The sequence below is a fragment of the Microtus pennsylvanicus genome, chromosome 4, assembly GCF_037038515.1.
Source record: "Microtus pennsylvanicus isolate mMicPen1 chromosome 4, mMicPen1.hap1, whole genome shotgun sequence".
In the NCBI taxonomy this organism is placed as follows: Eukaryota; Metazoa; Chordata; class Mammalia; order Rodentia; family Cricetidae; genus Microtus; species Microtus pennsylvanicus.
Window position 1 is genome coordinate 144,170,948 of NC_134582.1, and position 27,858 is coordinate 144,198,805.

Here is a 27,858-nt window from a genome sequence, read left to right on the forward strand (position 1 = left end):
TGGAATCAGAAATTGGTTCTATAAGACCTGAGGTGTGCAATACAAAGAAGGACCCAGACCTGCATGCCTGAGTGACTCAATGACTCAGCAGAGAAACATCAAGACTTGTCATAGGTGGAGGGCAGCGACAAACTGCCCTTCTTCAGAATTAAAAATATAACACCTGAGAAATTAGTGAGGCAATGAGGATCTTTCCTCCATGAGGGGTTTAATGCCAGTGTGGGGTGGATTAGTTAACATGAGTATAACCTCTCTCAATGGATGCCTTTCACCCCATGAGCACAGCAAGCAGGCCATTCCCAGATACCAGTGCCTGATACTGGATGACTTCCTAGCTTCCAAAATGGTGAGAGATAAATGTCTTTAATAAGTCCTGATATTGTGTCAAAGCTTCAGAAAGCAGACCATCAGATGTAGAAAATAGAGACTATGAATACTACAGATTCACATTAAAACATGTATTTATGATACATTTGTATTTTCTACTAATCCATATTGTAGCATATAAATATTAAAACTAACATTTAAAGATGCAATTTTATGTAATGGAAAATACATAAAGGCTTCACAGAAATGGCAAACAGCAAGCTGCCTCCTTCAGGTCACACACATGCATGTACACAGTTCCTCAGTGTGAAGTTAAAACAATTTATTGCTTTTCAGACAAGAAACTAAGAGGGGTTTATTTAAAGGTTTAATCAAAGGCTGAGGAAAAGAATGTTTAGATTTTTGCTTGTTTGTCCTAAGAAAATGCCCTGTGCTTCTAAAAAGTGTAGAGGTGGTGTTGGCCACATTTCCTCTCTTGAGGTAATCCAAAAAATAAATAAAGAGGAAGTTTAGCATTACAAGAGCAGTTCAGCACCTACATGTAAAGTCTGTTGTTGTATAGCTTTGCTCTCTTGCTCCTGACTGGCAAGAGGAAGGTGGGCACCATTTACCCACAGCCGGCTTTAAGGTGTGAAATGGTAAGTCCTCCCCTCCTTATTATCAGGTTATTAACTCCACTGTTTGAGGGCAGGATACTCTACTGCTGTTTCCCATCTAGAAAACAAGGGCAGAAAAGCAATCAGTAATCACAAAGAGGAGTGAGTATGAGTATCATCCAGTCCTTTGGCTGGTAAAGGAAGCAGAATAATACAAAAAAGGGTGAAGGCAGGAAAGGAAGGAATTCCTCGGACATGGCTGTGTTTTCATCGTTAAAATGGCATCAGGATGTCCCACAAGCAATCTGAACACTCCTAACAAGTTTCTTCTACTGGGTGTTTGGGAATTCAAACCAAGGACTGCAGGTAAAATAAACTTGGTCATGGCTGAGGAAGAGAAGGTGACATAGGAGAGTATCTAGTCGCTGTCACAGCCCCCTCTCACCCCAGGATATCTCCAAGGATCCAGAATGCTCTGTAGGGACATTCTTGGTGCACATGATCCAGATTTTTCTGGATCTGCTTCTCTTTTGTTTGGTGGGATTTTGGGTTTGTCTTTGGCTCAGTCTCTGTCCGTCTAGGGTCGTCTCTACTCTTGAGTGCTATACCACTCACACACTCGCAGCAGCTTATGTGGGTTTAAAATTCATTATTTATAACAAGCACCCAAAAGGTGTGATCTTCTGAATTATCTATTTCTAGACCAATGTCAGAATCAAAGAAAAGGTTCAAATTTATTGATATGAAGTTAGAGCCTTATAGAAAAAATTCTGTAAATCAACTTTTTCTGAAAATCTGGAAACATATTCATAGGTTTGAGGGATTTTTTTAGAACAGTTTTATATTAGGAAAAGTTAGTTTTTCCACATTTCAGGATTTCCTTCGACTCTTGTCACTGACCACACTCCCAAAAGGATTATAAATCTTTCAGAATGAATACCAGTAGACGGGAGCCAAAACATCTAACAGTCATTGCCATTCCTTTTAATACCAGATTTGTAAAGAATTCTGAGGGCTCCTTCTGCTTTGTCTAGACCCATAAACATCTAGCCAAGCAGCAGCTGCACACCTTTGTCTACCTTTACAATTAAATCTGCCGAGAACATAATAAGACTTAATTTTCACATTTTGTCACACACTTGCATCTGTAGAGTTTTAAAAGCTGGAGAAAACATAGAAAAATATATTTTACTAGCTTCTGAAGGGGATTCAGAAATGTATCCCATAAACTTTTCCATTTCTGAAATGAATACAATTCTTTTGCTGTTTGACTTCCGGCCCTGTGCCTCCTCACACGTCTCCAGCCTCCACCATCTGTAATTCATCTTTCTTTCTTCAGCTAGGAGGTGTTTGTCCACTGTTACATCAGCTTACAACATACAGAGCTAAAATAAATGCTCCTGTTGCTCCTCTCCTTCTCTCTCCCCTCCTTAACCTCTTTGCTTTTCTTTACATAATTTTATTATGAATATTATTTTTTTATTTGTTTGGGTGTGGATTGTCATGGACTACTCATACTAACCATAGACTCTAGCTACAATTTCAACCCATGTTTTGGCTGAACAAATTTAAACATCTACTCTGGTCATGGGAACTGCTAAGCAAGTCATTCTGGTTTTTTACATGCATGAAAGAAATTTTTTAAATTGCTTTTATTTCTTTACAGTGAGCAAACTGTTTGCTTACAGTAAAACCTTGAGTGAATTAGTACTTTATATAACATTTTTTTGCATGTGTGTGGATGTTCACTTGTGTGTAAGTGCCCATGTTTGTATCCATGTGGAGGCCAGAAGCTCTCTCCATCTTACATATATTGGAGCACAGTCTCACACTTGATTTTGCCAATTCACATACTCTGGCTCACTAGCTTGCTGTGGGGCTCCGCCTCCCATATACTGGGAATATAGGCAGGTCCCTAAGCTCGTCTGGCATTTACAGGAGTGTTATGGAGCCCATCTCCTGGCCTCCTACATGCACAGCAAGGGCTTTACTTCCACTGAGCCATCACCCAGCTCAAAATTTCTTTTTGAAAAGCAAAATGAATAAAGCTATTTTTCTAAACAATAAGATCTTTGAAATCAGAAATAATATACTATTCACAGTACAGTGTAAGACCTCGTCTCACTGTCTATGAGGAAAAATACTTGTTGTGATAAATAATACTTTTGAGCTGCTTCAAATTATTTTGTATCTTTTTGTTAGCATGCTCACTATTTGCCCAATCTGATGATAAGCACTAGATACAAGTAAACAAAAGCAGACTTGATCCTGGCATTCCTGGAATTTGGGGGTTAATGGAAGAGAAAGCGTTTTAATTTTTAAATTAAAACATAAATGAGAAAAATAAACCTTATTATAAAAGTCTTCAAGTAAAAAAAATAATATTGGAGTGTCTACAAATCTTAAAGAAATTCTATGCAGTTAGAAGGAGTAAAATTTTTGTCTGGAAAGTACCCAGAGACATGGGCAACACAGATGAATCTAGCCCATCATCACGTGAAAGAAGCATGCCTAAACTGAAATCTGTGTAAAGTAGGAATTCACTGGTAGCAGAGGAAGGGGCATGGTATATATTCAGAAGCCCTGGGTAGTGTGTAGCAAGACCTAGTTAAGAGCTCTTACGATCAACGTGAACTAATAATCCTGAGTAATGATGTGGGACACAATGAGCCAAGAACCCAAGAGAGCAACCATAGTTCTTGTTCAGGGGCCAAGCTGAAGGCTTTAATCTTTAATATTTGAGACAGTGTCTCCCTCTGCAACCCTGGCTGGTCTTCAGTTTCTGACTCTCATGCATCTACTTCCTTAATAGCGGGATTATGGTGTGTACTACCGTACCCAGATGGATTTTAATCTTTATTTCAAGATTGGCCAGGATGAGCCAATGACATCTCTAAAAGATTGCCCCAGCTGCAGGAGTTCCCAGCTGGAAGCGCTAAAAGTGGACGTGCAGAAACATTTGGCTTATTGAAAATTTTCTGAGAGAAGAGGGAGCCTAGAGTGGGAGGCTGAGGTGATTCATTGTGTGCCACAAGGGCACTTTGGAAATGAAAGTTTGTTGAATTCTCCTTTGCTTGGAAAGGAAACTCCAAAGACAATAGAGATGCAGCGTCCTCATGGGGACATATGGTCAGGGATCCCTTGACCCAGTGATGCAGCAAGGACCACAGAGGCATAATCCCAGCCAGACACGTCTCTTGTACCATTCCCCACAACCTGCAATCAAGAAACAGAGGGATGCCTGGTAAGGAAGCCACACAGCCATTACCACACATTCAGCTGGCCTTTGATTTTCTCAGTATTTTCCCTCCAAACACTCAGAAACCAAGAGAAGTGAACCTCTTCCAGTGTCTGCCCATTAATGATGACAGAGGGCCCAGTGCCCACAGAGCTTGGAGAGTCTGCCAGGATCAGAAATGGCTAAAGGTATTCAAGTGACTGGCATATGACCAAGCGAGTCAAAGCAGTAAAAATCCATTGCTTGGCCTTCTGTTTATTTGCAAATCTATTTTATACTGATGAGTCAGCACTCATAAACCTAAGACTCAGCAGAACACCAAGGAAAAAGAGAAAATAATGTTTATTTTTTAAAAGCAAAAGAAAAGTGTGTGTGTTTAATGAAAATTAGAATCAAGCTATCACTACAGAAACTTACAAAATTTTTGACTTAAATTGGATAGGCATCAATACAAGGCTTCTATATGCATTTCTTTAAAATAGCTAGGGACATTTGTGGCAATTGACAGCTTACTGGAGCATTTTAGTGACTACAGTGTGGAAAAATTGTAGCTAATGTAATTGCCTTCCTAAAAAGTTACAAGAGAATGAGCTCAATAATTACAATATTTAATGAAATAATTCAGTAAAGAAGTTATGCACAAGGATAACATTTAAAATAAATGACTTTGAATATATATCCTCAGAAAAATTAACAAAATTGGGCAGTATAAAAAATTCCCATATTGGTATTAATAACAAGAAGTCTATAAATAAATAGAAATGGGCCTTCTCAAACTCTAGGGTACACATATTCTTCCCTTTTGAAAACAACTTTATTGGCTCTGGGGAGAGTAAAGTGCTTTTTTCATAAGCACATGGACCTGAATTTGGAAACCCAGAACCCACAGGAAAAACATGTGTGGATCCTTTAACCCCAGCACTGGGACTAGGGGAAGAAAATGGAACCTTGGAGCTCATTGGTAAGTAAGCCTATTGAAATCAGTGAGCTCTATGGTCAAAGAGAGACCCTGTCACAAAAATTAATGTGGGGTGCAATTAAGGAAGACAGAGTTGTTGACTTCTGACCTTACACACTCGCACACCTGCACACACCTATGTGTATACACCCATATGAACACATCTATATAATAATACACTCACAAACATAAAACTTTATTGGGATAAATTGATATACAAACATTTGTAATATATATAATTTGATGATTTATGTGGGTATCAGGGTTGGGTTCCAGGAATCCCATTTTGAATCCTCATACTTGTGAAACAAACATCCACTGATTGATCTCCCTAGCCCAAGCCTCTTGAATTATTTAAGTGCGAGCATATCGTGCAGATTCCCATTACTTCTTTTTAAGACAGAATATCTCAGTTTTGATTTCTGTTGCTGTTATAAGCTACCTTGGTGTAAGCAATGTAAAGGATAAAAGTCTTAAGTTCACCATTTTCCATGGGTACAGTCTATCAAGTTGGCAGATTGACGCACTGGTCCCATCACACCCACATTTGGGAGACTAAGAGAAAAGAACAAATGTTCTAACCTCATGGTTTCCTTTTATATAGTCCAGGATCCCAGTCTAGAGAATAAAGTCACCAACACTGAGTCTGCCCTGCTTCACTTTACCTATTCAAGATAATCCTCCACTGGCAAGCCCAGAGAGGCCTGTCTCCCAGGCTAACCACCACATGGGGTCTGGGTTTATAGTCAAGGTTGGCCCTTTGAACTTCTTATATAACACAGGCCTATAGGCAGGGCAACAAGACTAGAAGAATTCTGGGAAGAGGAAAGGCTAAGTCTGCAGACACCAAACAGATGCAGAGGAAGTAAGATGAGAATGCCTCACTGATGAAGGGTATCGAGCCAGATGGCTAACACAGACAAGAATTATAGATTAATTTAAGTTGTAAGAGCTAGTTAATAATAAGACTGAGGTAATAGGTATATAATTGTTATATGCTTCTGTGTGTTTCTTTGGGACTGAATGACTGTGGGAGCAGGTGGGACAGAAACTCCATCTACATAGGCTGACCTTGAATGCCTCAGTCTCATACTACTGGGATTATAGGTGTGTATCATTATACCTGACTTAAATGTATTCACATCTTATTCAAGTGAAAATTTCCACACATTAGACAAGTCTACATTAGAGCTATCAAGAATTTGTATTCTCTGCTCATTCCTGTAGTACCTTTCAAAGACTCTCTCCCGTAGAAGTAGAGCATGTATCGAGGATGCATCCAGATTTTACAGTATGACTAGAGTAAAAATTAGATGTTGCCACAAAGGGAACTGTTAAACAAATTAATGTTTACCTATAATGAAACTTTATATTATAATTAAAATGACCAAACCAAAGCACAATATTAAATATAAAAAGAACAATGTAAGCTGGACATGGTCTTTTGCACCTATAATGTCAGCACTCAAGTGACTGAGGCAGGAGCATTGCCATTAGTTCACAGACAGCCCACACTAAATATTGAGTTTCAGGTCATCATGGACTAGTGAGTAAGATCTTGTCTCAAAAAGCAAACATAAGGGTGTGGCTTTATTGTATAAATTATGAAATATCTGTAAAAAAGCCTTCATTCATTCGACTTGGATTTTCACAGTGAACATGCTAACTTGTTTACCGTTCCTATAATTTTTAAGAGCTTAAACCAAAGAGGGACTATATAAGTTACATATGCTGCTGTTCTGTGCATTGAAGAAATATTGGCAGGCCACAGCAGACAGCCACACCCACCCAGAGAGCAAGGCTGGGAAAGGAGCCACAGCCTTGACAGCCTTGCTAGCACAAATCTCAAAAGCTAGTGGACCAAGAAGGGCTATGAGGCTCCCATTTTCCTGCAAACACACAGTGTCTACTAATGATTATGACAGATCTGTCTACATGCAGTTGTAAAGTACATGAGCTAGGCTAAATTGGGCACCACTCACTCCTGTTTAGTTTTTCATATAAAAGCATCTGTAACATGAAGTCATATTTTTAAAAACAAAAGGCAAAGTGGTCCTTCACATTATACAAACTGGGAATCAGCCAGAGCAAATTTTCTCCAATCAAACAATTTTTGGAGAAAGCACATTTTGGGGGAACAAATATGGTACAACAGACACACCAGAGATGGATTTCCTCAAAAATCTATTACATGCTCAGGTCATACAACACAAATATCTTATGAATAACTAAATGACTAGCTCACACTAACTGCTCATGAAGCACAAAGGATGAATGAGGAAATGAGTTAAAGCCCAGGAATTTCCCCAAGATTTCTTTTCCCACTTGGGGAGAAAGAGTGCAGGAGATGGAAATCAAAGCCTTGAATATTCTAAGTGCAAGTACTAACACTTGCAGGAATTTTACTCTGTGTGTGTGTGTGTGTGTGCGTGTGTGTGTGTGAGAGAGAGAGAGAGAGAGAGAGAGAAAGAGAGAGAGAGAGTCTGTGTGTGTGAGAGAGAGAATGTGTGTTTGTGTGTGAGAGAGAGTGTGTATATCTTGTGTGAGCGTGTTTGTGTGTGTGTGTGAGAGAGAGAGAGAGATAGTCTGTGTGTGTGTTTGTGTGTGTGAGAGAGAATGTGTGTTTGTGTGTGAGAGAGAGTGTGTATATCTTGTGTGAGCGTGTTTGTGTGTGTGTGAGAGAGAATGTGTGTATGTGTGTTTGAGAGAGAGAGAGAGAGAGAGAGAGAGAGAGAGAATTGATATTTTGCTTGTATCTTTGTTTTTGTGATGGGGGTCTTGCCCTCATTGACCTCCAATTCCTGGGCAGAGTGAGTCACTGAGACTACAGGCAAGTGCCATTGTGCCTAGCTGGACATTTTGAGCATTGCCACCTTGGTGGTTAGGCTGATGTGGTGATGTGACGGTGTGTGCTGGCTGCTCCAGTGGTCAGGAGTCAGTAGCACTGTATTAGCACACTCAGTTCATTACTCCGCTTCCCCCAAATTTATAAAATACAGAAGGGCAAAGGGGGATAAAAAGCTGAAAGCTAAAAATGTCATTCATTTGTGGAGTGCAGAGTCACCACTGGGGAGGCTGTGCTTTCTCCCTTCTTTATCTCCTTTGTGATTAAAAACCAAAAACGAAACCAAAACACAAAATGACATAAGCTCTGAGACCTGATGACATCATTTTGATCTCTAGGACCCACAGGTATGAGGACAGAATTGACTCCAGCAACTTGTCCTCTGAACTCTGTACTTACATTGTGCTGTTTGCACAGTGTGTGTTTATGCGTGTGTGTTCACCCATATTCACATAAATTAATCAATTAAGTAAAAAAAAAATGCAATGGGACAAATTCTTTTGGGGATGATATGAGCTTATACATATTTCACGTAGTCCAAAAACATAAAATGTATTCATTCAAACATGGTAACATTTATGAAAACATAAATATGAGCTACTATGTAGAATTTTTATAGATAAAGTGATTTAAGCATAATTCCTAACAGATATCGGGGTGGGGACATAAGCACATGTCAGAGGTTGACATCAGACTGTCCTAATTACTCCTGCTTTATGTTTTGGCTAGAATGGCTGCAGGTGAGCTCCCGGGAGATACCTGTCTACTCACCCTCTAGCTCTGAGGTGACAGTGTTGTGGTACTGTACCCAGCTAGAGATCCAAATCCAGGTCCTCACACTTGCAAACACGAGCCACCCTGCCATCCTTCCAGACCCTCTAAGAGGGCATTTTCAAAGGCACTTACTCTATCTCGGAGTACTGATTTTTTTAAGGTAACCCACATGGGTGAGATAGCTTGCACAATCTTAAAAATATTACTCTGGACAGCAAGACTTTTTTAACAGCTTCAATTTACTGGATTCGTGAACAGTGACCACTGCTTTCCATGTTTAAATGGCCCCTTTAAGAACAACTGTACTGCCACTGTTCTCACCCTCCTTAAAACCTAGTCAAAGAACACGCCAATGTTGCATTCCAAAAACGGATACCAAGTCCTTTTATAAAAGCTCCTGTTCAGTCTCTCACTCAAATGAAGCAATGCAGATGAGAGAGAAGATGAAGCAATGTCTACAAGGCTCCTGGGTTCTGAGTTTCTTGACAGTGGGACAGAATCACCAGGCAACAGGCAACAAAGATAGAAGAAGCTGGATGTGGTCCCAGCCCGCAGCCGCCTTCTGTGTGGCCTGTAGCAAAGGGTTTCTCAGCTTTTCCACCAATGAAACAAGGATCAAACCTGCCACTCCAAATCTAAGACACAAGTAATGGGAATGGAATTTAATTAAGTGTAATTGACTGCAAAGTACATCAAATTCCTACAATAAAAAAAAAACATTTAATTCCCAATTACCACTCAGAACTTGTTAACCAGTTAAGGGGAAGTGTGTGTGTGTGTTAGGAATGGAACACCAGTAAAGCATCTTCAACAAAGAATTTTAAACTGGAAGCACATCTATTGCCAAGAACGCCCCTTGAGTCCTGGGTGCCTCTATTGTAGCTATAGCCTGATGGTCTTTCTGAAGAATGTCTTACAGATGTCAGTCTGAAGTCAGATCTCCTCCCTACTAACTTTGGAGACTTCCAGACACCTTTATTTTTCATAGCCTTAAATTCTAAACGTGTGGATATGGAACTGAACAGAAGAGTGACTTCCACAGTACATGAATCATGTGATAAGAAATGCATGTGGGTATGCTATGTGTATGACAGTAGAGAGTGGCCTCCTGTGTATCATGCTGGAGAGTGGTCTCCTGTGTATGACAATGGAGAGTGGTCTCCTTTTGTATGACGCTGGGCAATGGTCTCCTGTGTATGATGTTGGAGAGTGGTCTCCTGTCTATGATGCTGGAGAGTGGTCTGCTGTGTCTGACAGTGGAGAGCAGTGCTCCTGTGTATCAAACTGGAGAGTGGTCTCCTGTGTCTGACAGTGGAGAGTGGTCTCCTGTGTATGACGCTGGAGAGTGGAGCTCCTCTGCCCACTCTTCTAGCAGAACTCTTCAAGGAAGGGAGCATCTAAATAAATAGCCCTCGGACCCCACCCCGTGTTCCTCTATTATTATATAAGCGTGCAAGGATCAGACCCACTGAGCACAACACTTTAATGTCTCCAACATTGATCTTAATGTCACCTTACTGAGCCTAAAACTGAGACCAGAGTGGCACATATGTCCTCCCCAGGCAACAGTCCAGGAAATGCCAATTGGTGAGAAAAACATAATCCCAGATGCCACCAGAAATCCCTCAAAACTAACAAGGTTGTGCTCTTAGCATCACCTCAATTGCCTTTATTTTCTCTTCAATTTATAGTTAAAGCCAAACAGAATTGACATAGAAATAAATTTGCAGTCTTTTATCCTGGGGTGAAGTCATTCATTTTTCAGTTAAGGCCATGTACACTAATGTGTTTGAAAGTCAAACCTTGAATTTCAAACTTCCTGTGCCCCTTCTGACTTTACCAGAGAAAATCTATCCATCTGTATCAATTTGTAACAACTCTTGTGAATGATAAACCCTCTTTTCCCAACAATTGATTCTCTGATTTCAGGAGTTTTTCCACATATCAGGTTTAGAAGTGAATGAAATATCACTGGGAAGCTAGGGATTCCGAAGAACTGTAGTGCAGACATTAAGACACCAGTGCCTCTAATTATTAGAAATCATCAAAATCTTTTTTTTTTTTTTGCAAGATTTTAAAGCCAGTGGATGAAGGAGTTAGCTATGTCAAAACAGCAAGTGCAAGAATAAAAGTAAGTGTATCTCTAAGGAGTATGGGAGCTAAAAGAAGGTGGGGGAGAGTTGGGAGAGCTGTCCACTGAAGGAACTCTGACTCGGAGGTAAGACTAAACTGTTGTCCAGAGACTGAGAGTAAGCACAGAGGAACACTGCACGCAGTAACTTCACCTGCCTTTGCACCATTTAGGCAGAAGTTTGAGGGTCAAGCTTGTGATCCTTGGCAAGATAGCCTGCTGATAAGAAATGAATTAAATAGCACCTCTCTACTGAAGAAGCAGCTGAGAAGTTAGACCACCTGAGCTGTCATGGTAACAAAACACAGAACGTAGGTACTTATCAGTAGGGGGTTAAATAGAATGGTGGCACTTCCCTAAGAGTTAGATTGCCTTACACAGGATACCATCTTGAACATGCATGATCTCAGGAGCTAAGCAGGTCACCCTGGTTAGTACTTGGGTTCTATACACTCATCAGCTAGGGGGACCAAAGAAGTTGGATGTTTGCTGAGTAAAATAAAAATGTAGTGTAATCATTAATTAAAAAATTAAATTGTGTTCTAAAGACCCAGAAGAAGAGTGTGTGTGTGTGTGTGTGTAAAATTTTCAACTTGAAGTGTAGGTTAAAGCCTAATATTTCAATATCAACTCCCTTTTCTTATATGCCAGGATCTGAGCTCATAGGCTGGATAAATAACAAGCTCAAGTTCGTTGACCTGTTTCAATATTAATGAGCTCATCAATATTTTTCAACAGCGCTGACATTCTATCCTTGGAAAATGGTAGGAGAAAGTAAGGTCAACGTTACCATTTCTTTGCTAGTTTAAGCCTACATTGGAGCTATAATTTTATAAATTAAAATATCAGGTATGTTTATTTTGAGATTACCTAGAGACTTCCAATTTTGCATTTCAGAGACTTTTTAATATCCTTTTGTGTCTCTGTATAAAACAGTTACCTGTGTCAAAAACCTTGAAACCATTTGTAGATCTACTTTCCTTCTTATTGGCTATATTAAGCATATTTACCTGTGGGAGCTATAAGAATTCTGAGCAATTTAGTGTCTGGCCAAAAGTATCACATTTGCACATGATTTCCTGATGAATAACTTGTGTGAGCTTAAGTAGCACTTCATCAATAAATGTTTTTCTTAGCTGTTCTGGGACAGAAACAGCACATCCCCATTTGGCCCCCAACTATATGGATTTATCCTAAGCAGCTGAATAACTCAAGGTAGCATTCTATAACCAAGCCATTAGGAGACACTTTGCTATGGTCCCAGGATGCCATCTGGGATGCCATGTGCTCCATTGCCCAGTACCTTCCTAATCGACCCTAAAGGCTAAAATTCTTCCAGTTCTTAGCACCAGTATCATTGACAACTGGCTTTTCTTACTTAACGATAGTAAGTCTATCCTTCAATATATTAACTCCCTGTATTTTCCTCTTTTTATTGTTTTGCTAGAAATTTTAAAGCAAAACTTGAGGGCCACCTGGGCAAGAGAACAAGACTCCACACCGTGCAACATCTATGGTCATGATCATACACTGTAGAAATAATTATCACTGTCAGCATTACCGTGGACTCTGTGCTAAGCACTTCAGATGTATTATGCTACATTTAACATTCATTGTGATCCTGACATTCAAACACTTCCCCCTTCTTTTACAATGAGGAAGCTGAAGTCAATAAACGTTGTATAACCTGAAGCTGCTAAGCTGGTACATAGGGTCCCACTGACATCTTTCCAACATCAAAAACCATGCTTCTGCCTACCCCATTGTCCCACCTCTTGGCTGTTCTCATGTTTCTTTGACTCATGAAAAAGGAAAAGACAATGGATGGCAAGAAAACCTCAAGTCTGTCCTTTTCTTTTCCCAAAGCACCAGGTATGAACCAGAATGGTCTGTTATACTCAAGATGGCCAACTTCAGCCTTGTGGCCTGTGATGTTCACTGATGTCAGTTTTTTCCCTACCTGATACAATAAGAGTTACGGTGTCAGATGCGGTGGCTATATCCTGTAATCCCAAATTTATATACTCTTAAAAAAAACAAACAAACAAACCACTGAGTCCACTGAATGCAGCCATTATGTGCAGAGTTATACTGGAGCATAGATGACCGCATAGGAGACACGTCTCTGAAGAAAACTGACTCTTTTCCTGAAGCCATCAGTTGTGAATTGCTAAGGGTAGGCCTTCACGAGGCCCTTCCCCATCTACAAAGAGATTTCAGCTGATTTATCTTGTTCAGGAAGTCACAGATGCTGTGAACTCATATGTTAAAAAGCCATGCCACATCTGACAAATATCGTTCCACTGCAGTGATCCACTACCTCTGTCTCTTTCAATCTTTACATCCAATCTTTGGTGATCACCGTTGAGCCGTATGGGGAGGGTATGTTATCACATACGGATTTCAAGTTTAGATGTGAGCACTCTATAGTAATTTACTCTGCACATTGAACAGCTCGGGTCTGTGTTTCGGTTAATCACCATCTGTTGCAAAAATAAACTTCTCCTATGGCTGAGAGATACACTCATATATATGGATATAAAGATATGAACTTAGGGAGAAGTTTAATACTATGTCCATTTAGCAGAATAATAGTGTTAGATCCTGCTTAGCACCTATGACCTATTCAACCATGGATTTTTTGATCTATTCAGTGGTACTAGGCATGAGTTTCCTTTTGTAGAGATGGACTTAAGCCAATTAGAAAGTAGTTGGTTATTCCCATAACACTTGTGCCATTATTGAATCAGTGGCATATTTTACCAGGCCAGTCATTATTGTAGTTCATTAGTTTCATTGTTAGGAAGAGTGTAGATGACTTTTCTTCCCTGGTAATACGCATAGAAAATTTCAAAATTATGAAAGTTGCAAACAGGGATGAAGCTTCCAGATCAGTATCAGCTTTGTTTCTCCATGCTCTATGACTCAAATACATGATGTCTTCAATAATAGAGTATTATCATTATGTTCTAGAGTAACCAAGAGCAATGGAAATATCCTGTAATGTTTGGGGAGGAGTGTCCATGGGGCCTCACTGACCAACACCTTGAAAAGAATTAAACCATAACTTGTACTGTAGTACTGCAATGTATGGGAGACACATTTTCTCCCCATTATAAGATAATTCCATTTTAAGCTCCTTTTTGCATATGTCTATGTCTTGGTAAGCTTCTAAAGTAGGTTTCCATGTGGATTTTTAAGGGTCTTCAGGGTTTCTTATCCTTACTGTACTCCTCTGCCCTGCCCTCCCCTGCTCTGCCCTGTTCCTATCTCATTTAACCCTTCATTTTCTATTATTTCTCTTCCTTGTCATACCAACTGCATGCCATCTCTATCTCCTCACTAGTGTATTGCCTTCTGTGGATACTCCATTTTTACACACATATCTAAAGGTTCAAAGTTAGTATCCACACATCAGAGAGAACATGCGGTCCTGGTCTTTATAGGTCCAGGTTACCTCACTCAATTATTACTTCCAGCTCCATCCATTTACCTGAGAATTTCACAATGGATTTCCACGGAATACTGTAAACACAGCATGGAAGGTTTTTCTTACCTTTAAATATTTCACCAGCTTCTGAATCTGCCAGTATTCCGATGGCAAGTCAGCATTGGCTTCTTGGCGGTGGTCCGGAGGCTCCTCGTCTTCCTCGCTCTCTGAGGAGCTCTCACTGGCAGTCTCCTCAACCTTCTCACCACCCTTACTATGAAAAGCAACAAGTCCACAGTGTAAGCTACAGCATGACCGTGACTGTAACAATAATATAGCAACTGGTCTACAGACAGTGAGCAACAGATGACATCAACACCTTGTGAGCCTCAGAAGGAAGGCAAGGCTTCTTCTACACATCTGCCAAAAGGCAACACTAGCAAATTGTATTCAGTATACACAAACATACACACACACACACACACACACACAGAAACCAATTTTGAGCAAAGCTTATGCAGAACTATAAAAATCTGAAAAGACTACAGACAAATCAAAATACTTAAGTAACCCACAGAAAGGGAAAGGGTGGAACAGTAGAGATAAATGAAAAACAATGTTTGAAATGGCACTCAAGCCTAGATACTGCCTATTAGGGTGGAAAAGAGGCAAACAGTTGTCTGGAGTTAAAAGCGAGAGAGTAGATGTGGCCGTAATAGGGAATTAGGGAGCCCCACATGCTGGTGAAGTTCTGTGTTCTGATTGCTGTGTTCATCATGATAATTTACCCTATTATGTATGTGTAAATCACATATACACTGAAACAATGTTCATGTCCTGGTGTTGTGACCGTACTGTGCTGTCACTGGAGGAAGGTGGGCCGAGGGTTTGAGTAGGCTACCTTTGCAGTTTCCTCTGAGTCTAGAATTATTTCAAAGTCAAAAGCTTTAAAAGTTCTTAAACACACTGAATAAATTTATTAAGTGAACCTGAAAGTAAAGCCCACATCAATGCAGTTCAGGGTCTTAAGTCCTGTTTCAGCCCTAGTATGCAATTGTTTGCATGGGAATCGCTCCCCTTCTTCCTGCCACTGCTCTGAAACCCTCTAACACCAATGGCCAACCCTTCTCATTATTTTGTTTCTTTGCTAAACTGAAAATTACACCCAATGTTCATAGCTGGCCTTAGATGTTAGTAAGTAGCAAGCACTCCCTGTGATCCACAGAGCCACAGTAGAAGTATACCCTGGAATATATTTAAAGAAATCTAGCACCCTCACTTTTACTGACATCACTAGTAACCATCAGCATGTTAAGTATCCTGGGGTCATTGTATAGTACTGAGGAGGCCTGTAAATGTCATGGCAATTGGACATTATATGTGGTGGCTGTAAGAACATAGCCATACCCATCGGAACGTACCGGAGTAACTGTGCACGGCCAGAGGAAACAGATGCTGATGACTTTTCAAATTTTCCTTGTTTTTCCTCTTGGCTATCCTTTATGGAGCTTTTGTGGCTAAATAAATAAATAACAAAACAGAACTTTAGTATGTTGTGCTGGCGAATAGGATATAAAAGATCAAAGTATATACAGATGGCCCCAGCACTTTCATGAACCCAAACAATGCACTTTCCTGACACTGATTAGCACATTCCAGCCTCGCCTCACACTTACAGGTACGTATTTGTTCTTCAAGCACAGATATGTGTTTTATGTGTTGAAAAAAATGTTGTGTGCTGTTTGGTTATACTGGCTGTGGTGGTACACACTTGTAATCTTAGCATTCCAGAGACCGAGTTCAAGGCCAGCCTGGGTTCCAGACTCCATTTTAAAACAATAAAATAAGCAGCAGCCCTTTGTCAAATATGCTATGCACTAAGAACTAGTAGCAGGGTCTTCACAGGCTGCCATGGCTCAGTGAAATCGTCATCCTAGCCCTCTCCTCAGAGCGCTTACTGCTCTCAGTCACAGGTACTAGTTTCTCACCAACACTGGCCAACAGTGCTGTAGGGACTCTTCAGGATCTTCAGGAATTTCTAGGCTTAGTGTGCTCCTTAGCACATACTCAGCTCTCATTACATACAGTAGTTCATAATTAAAGACAATATTTTAAAATCCACTTCCCCATTAGCAGAGACTCACATATGTTTTTTGCAGAGCCCTTCCATATAGTTACAGAGGTAATGAAGTCAGTGGAAATCAGAAAAGTGAGGGCCTCTTCTCTTCCCACAGAACCTTTCTCCTGGAGATAGATCCTCTGCATTTAATGCTGGAACAAACCACACCCTTGATGCTTCAGAATCCCAGAAAAGGTTATTAAACCAACCATGTCACATTGAATATAAGAGTGACTATGCCATGTGCTAGTAATCCAGGCTGGCATTTGTGTTTTGTTGGCTAAAGTTTGTGAACTGCTTGCTCTAGTTGGGATCACGAGTAGCCTCTGAACAACCAAAAAAGCTTGACTCCAGCCAGTCAGTCATATATCTCATGCCTACAGGAAGCTGAAGGAGGAGAATTACCACAGGTTAGAAGTCAACCTATAGCATAAGACTCCATTAAAAGAAAGAAAGCAAGAGGGGGGATGGAAATAGAGAAAGAAGGGAGGAAGAAATGAAGGAAAAAAGAAAGGAGGGAGAAAGGGAGGGAGGAAGGAAAGAAAGAAAGAAAAAAGGGAAAAAATTGATCTGAGATACTGATATATGGAATCTTTAGAAGGAACCTAACGAGAGGTCTTTGGGACTGGCCACCCACCATACTTCTCTTTGTTTCCTGACTACAAGGTAAGCAGTCATACTCTGCCATGTGTTCTTCACTGTGGACATTTAGCACACTTACTGGATTCCAAAAAACAATCATTTACAGAGATTTTGAACTGAAATTTCTAAAATCATGAGCCATAATCAACCATTTACACCTTTCTAAAATAAATAACTTGCTAATGGAAACACAACAGATTTGCTCTAGGAACTTCTGACAGCTTCAGAATTTGAGTAGCAATGACACTCACATACAATGTGGTGTGTGGGGGGGGGGGAATTCATCTACATATACATACATATTCCACATGTGGAGGTCAGAGAAAAGCGCTGTCACCTTTTATTTGAAGCAGGGTATCTTACTGCTCTGGATACAGCAAGGTGACTAAGCTGGCTGGTCAGCGGGCTCCATAGATTCCTCAGCAGTAGAATTACACTCACATACCACTATGTCTGTTATATTTTGTTTTTATTTTTGAGTTCTGGGGATTGAACTCAGGTTCTCATACTTGCAAGGCAAATACTTTATTGTCATTGTCTGAGTAATTTTCTAAGCCTTTAAATAACAATAATTTTTTCAATTTTTGTTATTACTTTTCAAAATGGGGTTTCTTTGTGTAGTCTTGGCTGTCCTGGAACTAGCTCTGTAGACCACCAGGCTTACCTCAAACTCACAAAGATCCCCCTGCCTTTGCCTCCTGAGTGCTAGAATTAAAAATGTTTACCATCACGGTCTGGCTATAATTTATAATTTTACTAACTGTATTTCTTATCTTTAGGATGTGTACTGGATAATTTTATGGCAACTTGGCACAAGCTATAGTCATCATAAAAGAGGGATTCTCAATTAAGAAAATATTTCCATAGGGTTAGGCTGTAGGCAGGCAAGGCTGTGGCAAGGTATTTTTAAATTAGGGATTGATGTGGGAGGACCCAGTCCATTGTGGGTGGAATCACCCCTGGACTGGTGGCCCTGAGTTCTATAAGAAAGCAGGCTATGCAAGTTATGAGGAACAAGCCAATAAGCAGCACCCCTCCACGGCTTCTGTATCAGCTCCTGCCTCCAGGTTCCTACCCTGTGTAAGTTCTTGATCTCACTACTTTTGATGATTAACTGTTATGTGTAACTGTGAGGGAAATGAACCCCTTTCTCCCCAAGTTCCTTTTGCTCATGGTGTTATGTAAAAGCAATAGTAACCCAAAGTACCCCACTGTCCATTCTTCCCTAAAGCATTTCAGTTCCGCTTGTACTATTGCTACAGAAATTTTCTTGAGGAACTCCACATAACTATAATCATATGTTTTAAATTTATATGTTTAATGTTATTTCTCAATGTATTTTAGCATTGCTTCTTTCTCATATCACTTTTTCTTGCTCACCTACTACACAAAAGAGAGCTGTGTTTTTCTTCTTCCATCATAGTGGCCAGAATACAAGCACTCGTCCTGCTACTTCCTTCCGTTTCAGATATACAAAGAAGGAAAAAGGAATCACATAGCAAAGACAGGGAAATATATACTCTATTTTCTAACAAGATGTACAATTCCAGGAAAAATTAGGAAACTGTATAGTGATTGAAGACTCATCAGAAAACCCATGTAAACAACTACATACTCTTTGTAATCAACAGTTGCTCTCCAGTTTAAGCTTGGCTCCAGTCTCTTGGTCATATGACTTTTCCCAAAGTTAATCTGGTTCTTCTCCATTTTATTCTTCTCTGAACTAGTTGCAGGTAATTGGACATCTTCTGTCTTGGATTTCTCATAAACCTGAGGATCCCTCTGTTGTTCCTCATTGAATCTAATCTCCTTTATTTAAAAAGAGAGTAATGGTTACAGTGGCACCTCTGAACTACTTAATGCCTAAAACTGGAACACTCCAGTGAATCCCTAACTCTTGAATATCACCAACCTAAGAGTTGTTTCCTGCAGCAACAGTTTATACACCCGGGTGAAACATCAGACTAGCGTTTTCTGGAGAATTCGAACTACCATTGATGACACTCCAATATCATCCTATGCTAGGGGACTGCTGGAATAAAATCCTTCACAGTTAGAAATGGCACATGTTTGTAATCCTGGTAATTAGAGGCTTGGGGAGAAGAATCCTGAGATCAAAGCTGTCCCTATCTATTGAGATCTTGTCTCATGAAGCAAACCAAACAGAAACCTCTAGTAATGACAGGTAGCCCAGAGGAAGGGAGTGCAAGGATGGCACTGTTGACTTTGAGGGATGGGTGGGGCTATCACTGACATTTTCACACTGTTAAAAGCATGTAAGGGTAAAAAAAATAGCAGAACTAGGTAAAAATAGTTCTGTTTGTCTCTGTCTGGTTGGACTAAGGTGCCTAATGCTTTTGCTCATACCAAGTTAAATATTGCTGTGTATGTAATTTTAGCAAGGATTGGCATTTGAATCAGTAGACTAAGTTGATTGCCCTTTGTAATGTGAGCCTACCTCACCCAGGAAGATGAAGGCCTACAGAGGGAAGGCTAGGATTTCCAAAGAGGAAACTCTCCCTGGGCTGGAAACAGAAATCCTTGCCTGAGTCTCCAGCTCAATGGATCATGGAATTAGGGTTTCAGGCATGATTCTGCACTTGTTTGTACTCCAGCCCACTACACTGACCTCCCTCAGTCAGATTTGCTTGTCTCTAAAAACTGTATTAATGAGTTTCTGAAAATATCTCTTTCTCTCCCAAATTATTTCTTTTTCTTCTACATTTTCTTCCCTCCCTCTTAGTCTGTCTCTCTTGAAAATAGAAAAATACAAAAAGAAAGCTTCTCCGTATTGAGAAACCAAGGACAATGGCACTGGGTTTTGATCCTACTGCATGTACTGGCTTTGTGGGAGCCTAGCCTGTTTGGATGCTCACCTTCCTAAACTTGGATGGAGTGGGGAGGACCTTGGACTGCCCATAGGGCAGGGAACCCTGACTGCTCTTCAAACTGGAGAGAGAGGGGGAGGGAAGTGGGGTGTGGGGAGTGGGGGAAGGGGGAGGGAAAAGGGAGGCGGGGAGGAGGCGGAAATTTTTAATAAAAAATAAAATAAATAAATATAAATCCTAAATGAGATAAAATAAATATACCTTGCTGCTATTAAAAAAAAGAAAGCTTCTTCAAAAACAATGATCAGCAATATATTGAGAGAAGCTAATATACTAATAATAATTTGGGGAATGGTTGACAAATTTCATAAAAATATTGAGACTAGAGCATTGCCCCAAAACATAACATTTATATCACCCCTCCATGACTTAGGGAACACTACAGAAGAGGGCGTGAAAATAATGTAAAAGCCAATGAGATCAGAAGGACTGCAAATGCCATCTTTGGGACAGAGCACAGCACTGCAAAACCTGCTTCCACAGCAGCTGGGGTTACCTATTAATGAGCCTACACAAGGCTGGACCTGTCAACCGCCAACCATAGATCATGGGGTCCTGATCCTCCCTGTTGCACTATTAGCAACTAATGAATTCTGAGGGTTAGACAGTCATGGCCTTCAGTTGTATTCCAAGCAGTGATTTCACCAGGCTCTAGAGGAAGTTCCAAACTGTGACTACTTAGACATTTAAAATCAATAGATCTCAAGATAAAGTAAAAAGGCATGAAGAAGGGGTTGGGTATGACAGGGTGGTGAAGAGTATTGGGGTGACAGAGGTGGGAGGGAGACAAAAGAAGATAGGGTAAAAGTAAGTAGGACACTCTATATTCATGTATGAAATCGTCAAAGAGCAAAGCTAGGCAATTAAAATAATCTTATAAGAAAGTTTAAAAGTTAAAGACATGTGCAATATTTAAAAGAAATAAAATGTTTTCAGAAAGTCAAGCAAGGATGTAGTAGGATGAGATAAAAGGAAATAAGAGGCTAGATATCAGAGGCCCACCAGTAACTCACTAAGATTCTATCAAACAATATGAAATACATGCTGGAGGGGATAGGGAATAAATGGACTCCTTGGGCATCACTGCTCTTGTACTCCTTGTAAAATTTCAAATGATGCAGGATGACATAAAATTACCATGTGTCAAAAAAAAAATCCACTTCTAAGTGGCCATCCAAAAAAGTACAAACTCAAATGGATTCTTGTAGACTGGTGTTCATGGGGTAGAAAAGCCCAATTTAGTAAATCCAAATGTGTGTGTACTGGTTAGTTTTAATTATCAACATGACACAATCTACACTAAGCTGGGAAGAGAATCTACAAGATCAAGCTGACTTGTGGGCTTGTTTGTTGGAGATTATCTCAATCATGTTTATTGGGTGGGAAGACCTGCAGTGTGGGCTGCATCATTCCCTAAGTAGGAGATACTGAACTGTGTGGTGGCGGAGAAAGCCTGTTAAGCACTAAAAGCATGCCTGCATTAATTTGTTCTCTCTCTGGTCTTGAATGTGAATGTGACCAACTCTTTCCTGTATCTACTGTCTTCCCTGCAATGCTGGATTATAACATGGGACTGTGAGTAAACATAAACCCATTCTTCCTTAAGTTGCTTTGGTGGTGGTATTTTATATCTATGGCAGGAAATGAAGCAAAGACAGTAGAGCATATATGTAAGTGAAATAGAACGAAACTATAAAAAGGAATGGATATATAAACATGATAAACCTTGAGATAACAAGCTAAGTGAAATAAACCAAAGGGTCAGTACCCTTTGGTACTCGATATGATTTCTCTCACATAGATACAGATATTAAGTAGATCCTGTGATCCCACTGATATGAAACACCTGCACGAGGTAAATTAGTAGAACAAAATATATCAGAGTTCACCAGAGATAAGAATTAAAAGAAAGAGTATGATGTTACTTAACAGGTATACAGTTTGAGTTTAGAGTAATGAAAATATGGAAAGGCTATAAAAAGTTGTAGTCAAGTAATATAAAAGGAATATCAGAGCTTACCTGCTTAGACATATTTTCTGAAAATACAGGTGATTTGTCTTTTAAACATGTAACAAGGTCTTTGTAAATTTCGCCTTGTCTCTCATAATTAATTTGTCCCTCCTCTTCTGTTTTGCCCTTTGGGAGGAAAGGTTTGATGGAATGATTAATGGAACATTCAAGAGAGGAACCAGAGCAGAATGTCACAGCCTATGTATATGTGTTGGTATTTTTATTAATTAAATTTGTTTTGACAATCTCATACATATATGAATGCATTTCATTTATGCTCCCTTCTAGCCTTTATTATCTCATTTTCATCCCTATCAGTTCCCCCTACCTCCTACAAATCCTCATCTCGTGTTCATGATTATTTTGCTAAAAGATGCATTTGGCAGTCTTTGTGTATGATGTGTATAGGCAACATCCTTCCTCTTGAGTTCATTTTCTCAGCCCTTTATCCGTCTGCCCCTCCCCACATTTGAGTACCTCCTCTGTGCACGCAGAGCTCTGCTCTCCAGTGGTGTCCCTTCCTCTGCTCTCCCCTACTGTGAAAATACATTATGACTTCAAGAACCTTAACTGATGAAGTCACAAAAGGACCAAGGCTTAGAATCTCACCAGAGAAAAGCCTGTGTGTATCACACTCAGACTTGTTTGTGTGTAGCAGATTGCTATGAGTTTATTTTCCAGGGCTAGTGCCTCTATAGAACTTCATGGCTCTTCTCCCTTTGCTTTTATCTCCTCTTCCACCCACCTCCACCTTTTTCATTTCCTTTTCTTCCTTACTGTATTATTCTATCATAAGAAGTTGCAAAGAAGTATGATGTAGGATTCCCCTCTGAATGCTATGAATATCATTAGTTACTAAAGAAGCTTCATTGGGCCCATTGCAGCACAGAATAGGGCAAGGCAGGAATTCCAAGAAGATAGAGGAAGAGAGAGTAGACAGAGTTAGGGAGACACTATGTAGCTGCCAGAGGAGGCAGACACCCAGAGTCTTGCCAGTAAACCACAAGCCTCATGGTAAAATATAAAATAATAGGAATGGGTTAATTTGAGATATAAGAGCTAGCCAATAAGAAGCATGAGCTAATTGGCCAAGCAGTGTTGAACTAATACAGTTAATGTGTGGTTATTTCAGGTCTGGGCAGCCATGAAACAAATGAACTGTCTCAACCAACAGAATGGTACCAACTGTCTGGGGCATAGATCCACATAAAACCTAAAAAAGGTTTTGTTTTGTTTTTTTAAAAGGGCTTCTAGACCCATAAAAATAGGAACCAAAGCAGAGTTTTTTGGAGGTCACATTTTTTTTTCAGATGGAATCTGTTTTCTGGTGGTGAGCAGTGGTGCTGTGGCTCCTTTAAGAGAAGGCTTACTGACTCAGCATAAGTTCCTGGTCATGCTTGACTCTCTCAGGAGGCTGAGTACTTAAATGGGGTTTGTGGGCAGTATGCTGCAAGTTAGTTGGTGGCAGAATGGGTCAACTGGTTACCAGAGTTAAGGTGGTGAGGACGGCTCCCACCTAGCATTCTCAGAGGCAGTGAAGGGACATCTGCCATGTTGGACTGGGCAGAGCCAAAAGGCAAAGCAATTTAATCCTAGCCATGCAGCTTAGCATTTTAAGAAGCAGTCCTGGTCAGAAAAGGATAACCAATACACAATAAAGACAAATCAGATGGAAAAGACCTCTAAATGGGTCACAGTGTTGGATAAATATACATGGGCTTGAGAGAGAGGGAAGAAAAAGAATATAGAAAAAAATAAAGCAAAGTCTTTAAAGAGACAGAGTACAGACTGTCATAGATTAAAGGAGTAAAGAAAAATAAGCTATGTAAAGAGGTAGTATACACAGAGAGTCTAGAATATATATAATATTATACATAATATATAATGTATATAATATATATAATTCTATTTTATTTTAATTTTTTGATTGTGAAAGGAGGTAAGTACAGAGAGACATTTCATGTATGGGCTGCTAAGGTAAACCAACATATATGTTTTAAAGGTATCTTGACTTCAAAATTTGGGTCTAAAGATATGTTGCTTTGGAAAACAGGTTCTGCCTATATTTTTGCAGAAAATGAGAACCTGTGGATATTTTACAGGCTAATGTGGTTTGGTGGACCAATATCCTCAGAAAGGTCTTCATGAACCCAATGAAAGCAGAAAGCAGTTTGGAGAGAACTATGCCCAAATTCCCAGATATTGTTTGTAAATGTTTGCTTACATTTAAAGGGGAATATGCTATATACATTGATACTCTGTATTTGTATACCTTGCTTTATTAATATAAATTTAAGGTCAATTTTGTTATATATATTTCTATTCTTGGTGTCAGTATTATGTTTGTGCAGCTCATTTAAAAATGTAATATATATTAAGAAATACAGGTTAATAGATAATCATCTATAATAGTCAAACTTGTAGTCGTTAGGTTTTCTAGATGTACAGAGATATATTTCATATGCACAGTTATTCTTCAAACCTTTCAAAGACTAACAGAATATGGCATTTAAAATGTGTAAGATCTTAGGACTTTTCATGACAATGAGACACATTTGCTTCCAGTGGCACCAATATACTTCAAGAGGTGAAAGGTATCAAAGATGCTCCTTATGGAGTTTGCTAGCCATTTGGGCAAGAAACTGTTCTTGCCTGGACTGCTTGATGCTATGCTGTATGAACTAGACATGTAGGACCCACAGAAGCTGCATAAAGAAGGTGAGACAGTCCTTTGGGGTTCCTGCTTCATGAAAGAATCTACCAGACAGCCGGGTGGTGGTGGCGCAAGTCTTTAATCCCAGCACTTGGGAGGCAGAGGCAGGAGGATCTCTGTGAGTTTGAGGCCATTCTGGTCTAAAAGAGCTAGTTCCAGGACAGGAACAAAAGCTACGGAGAAACCCTGTCTCAAAAATAAAAAAAAAAAAAGAAAGAAAGAAAAAAAAAGAATCTACCAGACATTCTGAAGGACACAGAAGAAAGTGACTAACAAACTGCCGGTATAGGCAGAACTATCATTGGAATTTCCAACTTCATGGAAAAATCTGCCAGATACTATGGGCCTATAGGCTAAAGATGGTTGCCCACAATGTTACAGAAGAACTTTGGATGACTGTCCGGTAGCAAGATGTCTTTGTCAATTCTAGAGTTTTGGAAGTTGCTTACAATGCACTTCCTGTTTACTTAGGCAATATGAAATTCTTCTGGAGTCTTTGATAAAATTGAAGAAATGATAGTTATGATTATAGTTTTCCTTAGTTATGATAAAAGATAAAGTAGATATGAATATTGTAACTAAAATTCTTGCTTGATAACTGTTTTGTTGTATGTAATCTTGCTATGTTAAGGTTGAAACCTTCCTTTTAATTTAGACAGAAAAGGGGAGGTGATGTAGAATTTCTCTCTGTATGCTGTGAAGATCATTGTTTAATAAAGAAGCTGTTTGGGGCCTATTGCAGCACAGAATAGGGCAAGGCCAGAATTCCAAGCAGATAGAGAAGGTGGAGTTAGAGAAATACCATGTAGCCCTGGAAGAGACAGCCGCCTAAAGCCTTGCCAGTAAACCACGAGCCTCGTGGTAAAATATAAAATAAAAGGAATGGGTTAATTTAAGATATGAGAGCTAGCCAATAAGAAGCATGAACTAATAGGCCAAACAGTGTTGTAATAATACAGTTTCTGAGTGATTATTTTGGGTCCGGACTTCTGGGAAACTAATGAGCAGTCTCAACCAGCACAACTATACTGTTTTTAATATTTGGGAATTGGAAGTTTTTCTGGTTTGTGTGTTTGAATTTTTCTTTTACATCTGAAAGAAATATTTAATGCTTCATAATCTAATCCTTGATAGAAACACAAGCTGCTTGCTCCTCTCTACAAGTGAAAAGAAATCATTTCTTCTTTTATATTTTCTACTAGAAATTTTACTTTTCTAAAAAAACACACAAACCAATGAGCAGAATTATGACCTATTTTCTGCATGCAGAAATAAGTCAAGTTAACTACTAATGAGGGAAAAGCACTCAAAGGTGCCAGAAGATTCCATAAGGTCTTCCTAGAGGTGGTACTAGGACCCTCAAACCAACACAGGCAGGGCCTAAGACCTTGCGAAGTCACTGCTGTGATGGGGGGGGGGTTCTCAGTCAGGACCTGAAACCTTCTTGTAAATCCCAAATTCACACCTAAGGTTCCAAAGATGAGATTACTGAGGAGGTGGCTGAGCTCCTCCTAGTGAGTTCAGTAACTCAAAAAGAGACCAGAATTCACATGTGCTAACCTAGGATCTCAGAGGCTGTATGCTGCTTATCACTTTCATCCTTAGTCTTAGAATCTAAACTCAATTTCTGTTTTGGTAGGTTGATTTGTTGTCTGAGTTCAGACAGCAAGGATCAAAGGAAGAATGTCACTTCTTCTAAAGTGCCCACTGTCCCAGCGGGTCAACCCAGTTTTCCTTTTCTTGCTCCCCATGTAATAGTTGATTTCAGTGTCCAGTTTCTGCTTCTCCCAGAGTCTCCAAGATATCATTAGGGGAGCCTGGTGCTCCACCTTCAAAGGCTCAGGTCCCAGGTTGTCACCTCAAAAGGTATCAGCACAAACTGGGCAGCATCCACACCTCCAAGCTAAGGCCTGCTTTGTCAAGACTCTCTCTGAACTCCACCGAAATAAGTGCTGCCAAGAAGGGGACTCTCTACAGCTGGGGCTTTTGCTCCTCGCTTCAACACTGAAGACCCCCTTCTGTTCCCTTGCCCTAGAACTCTTGGGATATAAACTACAGATATTTCCAAAATTGCCCGTCTTATTCCTTAGCCCTTTTCTAGCTTTAATCCACATGTAACAAATTCTGTTAAAGGAATGTTATCTTGGAGATGTGGGAAGGGTTATTTCTAAGCCCTTTTTTTCAAAACCTGGCTCCATGCCCTGCAGTGCTGATTCTAAGATGGTTTGGAATTCATTCGGGAGATGAATGGAAAAGGATCAGGCTTCTGTCTCTCAGAGCAATGCTCCTTTGTCTACAACCATCAGGACGCAACCCACAATATAAGCCATCCCTCACATGCTTAGCACAGAACCCTAGACATCCTGTTTTGCTATGTTTCTTTAAAAAGTACTTACACCATTTAAAAACACTCCTTCTGCATTGCAGGTGATGCACAGAGTATCCACATCATGCGGTTTCACCAGCACATAACAAATATCCCCTTGAATCTGTCTCCATGGTGGGGCACGACAGCCATTTGAATATTCATAATCTGAAACCATAAGTAGGAGGAGTTCAACTTAGCAAGTTGAAAGTATATCTGCTTCAACAAAATAGGTGTTGTGAGATATAAGAGAGTTCATTATCTTGAATATTCAACTGGAATACAACCATGGGAAAGTGTTTCAAACACAGTTATGAAAATATAAATCATGTCAAATTAACCTGAGAAGTCACAAACCTGAAGTGTATTCAATTGACTCCAACACTGTCTGCTCCCCTTTTCCGGAAAAACGTTTGAGCAGCTCAATGTCTTTCTTAAATGTCGCTGGATTCAAACGGATCTCTCTGAAACAAACATTAAAAAATCAAGTGCTTTGAAACAGAATCAAAATGAAACACATGGATACATCCCATAACGTGTGTGTGTGGTGGTGGGGGTGCCTATTTGCAATTAATACTGAAGTCATTTTAACCATTTTAAAAACCTAGGTTTTATATTGATGAAGAAAATCATGTGTATACATGTATGACTTGTAAGTAGAAGACAAAATGTCCAGAGAGACAAAGGGGACCAATGAACCAGTGGGAGGGGAAAGAGTTTCTCAAAAATGGAGCTATGAGAGTGAAAGTCCTAACATACAGTAGGTACATAGCTAAAATCTTGAAAAAATAAAAAGTAAACAGAAAAGAAAATCCTATCTA

At 39.8% G+C, this 27,858-nt stretch overlaps 1 protein-coding gene across 1 annotated transcript in view; it reads right to left on the bottom strand.

Moving 5' to 3' along the window:
• The window catches only part of Odad2 (outer dynein arm docking complex subunit 2), a 154,721-nt gene that overhangs the window by 112,549 nt on the left and 14,314 nt on the right, over positions 1-27,858 (bottom strand). Inside the window, exons 6-11 of the mRNA XM_075971115.1 lie at positions 27,395-27,501; positions 27,069-27,205; positions 21,969-22,085; positions 18,676-18,869; positions 15,721-15,816; positions 14,426-14,573 (exon numbers count right to left, since the gene is read on the bottom strand). Of these exons, the coding sequence (XP_075827230.1) occupies positions 14,426-14,573; positions 15,721-15,816; positions 18,676-18,869; positions 21,969-22,085; positions 27,069-27,205; positions 27,395-27,501 (799 nt within the window). The remainder of the gene's footprint in view (positions 1-14,425; positions 14,574-15,720; positions 15,817-18,675; positions 18,870-21,968; positions 22,086-27,068; positions 27,206-27,394; positions 27,502-27,858) is intronic.